The sequence below is a fragment of the Anneissia japonica genome, unplaced genomic scaffold, assembly GCF_011630105.1.
Source record: "Anneissia japonica isolate Jap-2015-1 unplaced genomic scaffold, ASM1163010v1 scaffold291552_len5312_cov336_single, whole genome shotgun sequence".
Lineage (NCBI taxonomy): Eukaryota > Metazoa > Echinodermata > Crinoidea > Comatulida > Comatulidae > Anneissia > Anneissia japonica.
In genome coordinates, this window is record NW_022742769.1 from 4,605 (window position 1) to 5,312 (window position 708).

General features: G+C 36.6%; 1 protein-coding gene across 1 annotated transcript; it reads right to left on the reverse strand.

Annotated features, from left to right (window-relative positions):
• Positions 1-235: 235 nt before the first annotated feature.
• On the reverse strand, positions 236-344 carry LOC117119253 (acyl carrier protein, mitochondrial-like; the record flags this gene model as incomplete). Its single annotated transcript, XM_033264054.1, is given in 1 exon segment — positions 236-344. A coding segment is annotated over 1 exon segment (92 nt), but the record flags the coding sequence as incomplete, so codon positions are not given.
• Positions 345-708: the final 364 nt, after the last annotated feature.

Genomic DNA, 708 nt, shown 5'->3' on the forward strand with positions numbered 1-708 from the left:
CATGTTAGAATAACACCAAACACAAAATTAGGCAGATTTTTGGGAGTTTAACACACAGGGAATCTACTTTTTCAGCACTGCCATGTCTATTCCAATTCAATTCAATTTTTAATATTTTTTCTGAAAGTATGATTTTTATATGCATTTACATCAAAACCTGGCATACCGGGGGGAAGGGGGTATGGTGAGTTTTATGGAAGAACTACGGTAAATTACATAAAATATGGTGACTAACCTGTTTGGAATGGCAGATCATTCGCAGACCTCCATCTTGTCGGCAATGTACTCTACTAGGTCTTTCGGGGTGACTAGCTTCTCTGCATGATTGTCTGGGATTTCAAATGCTGTAAAAACAAGTACAAAAAATACCATGAAGGATAATATCATTTACAGTACATTTAGCAGCCGTTATGTATTGAACGCCAGTGTTCTCTCAAATTCACCAAAACCTCTAATGTGTCTGGCTCTCTGCTGACCAACTTGTTCTCATCTATAGTCACCTCAACAAGGAATCAGGTCATTTTTTTTTTTTGGCAGCCCTAGTTTGCAACAACTTACACCTCTGAACTTCAGAAAAACAGACTCTTTGAGATCTTGAATATTTGAAAACATTTATTTACATCTTACTACTCACAATCCTAGTCATGCTCTTAATTTTTTGGTAGGCAATTCCATTTATTCAGCTTATTGCCAAAGTTACACCATAGA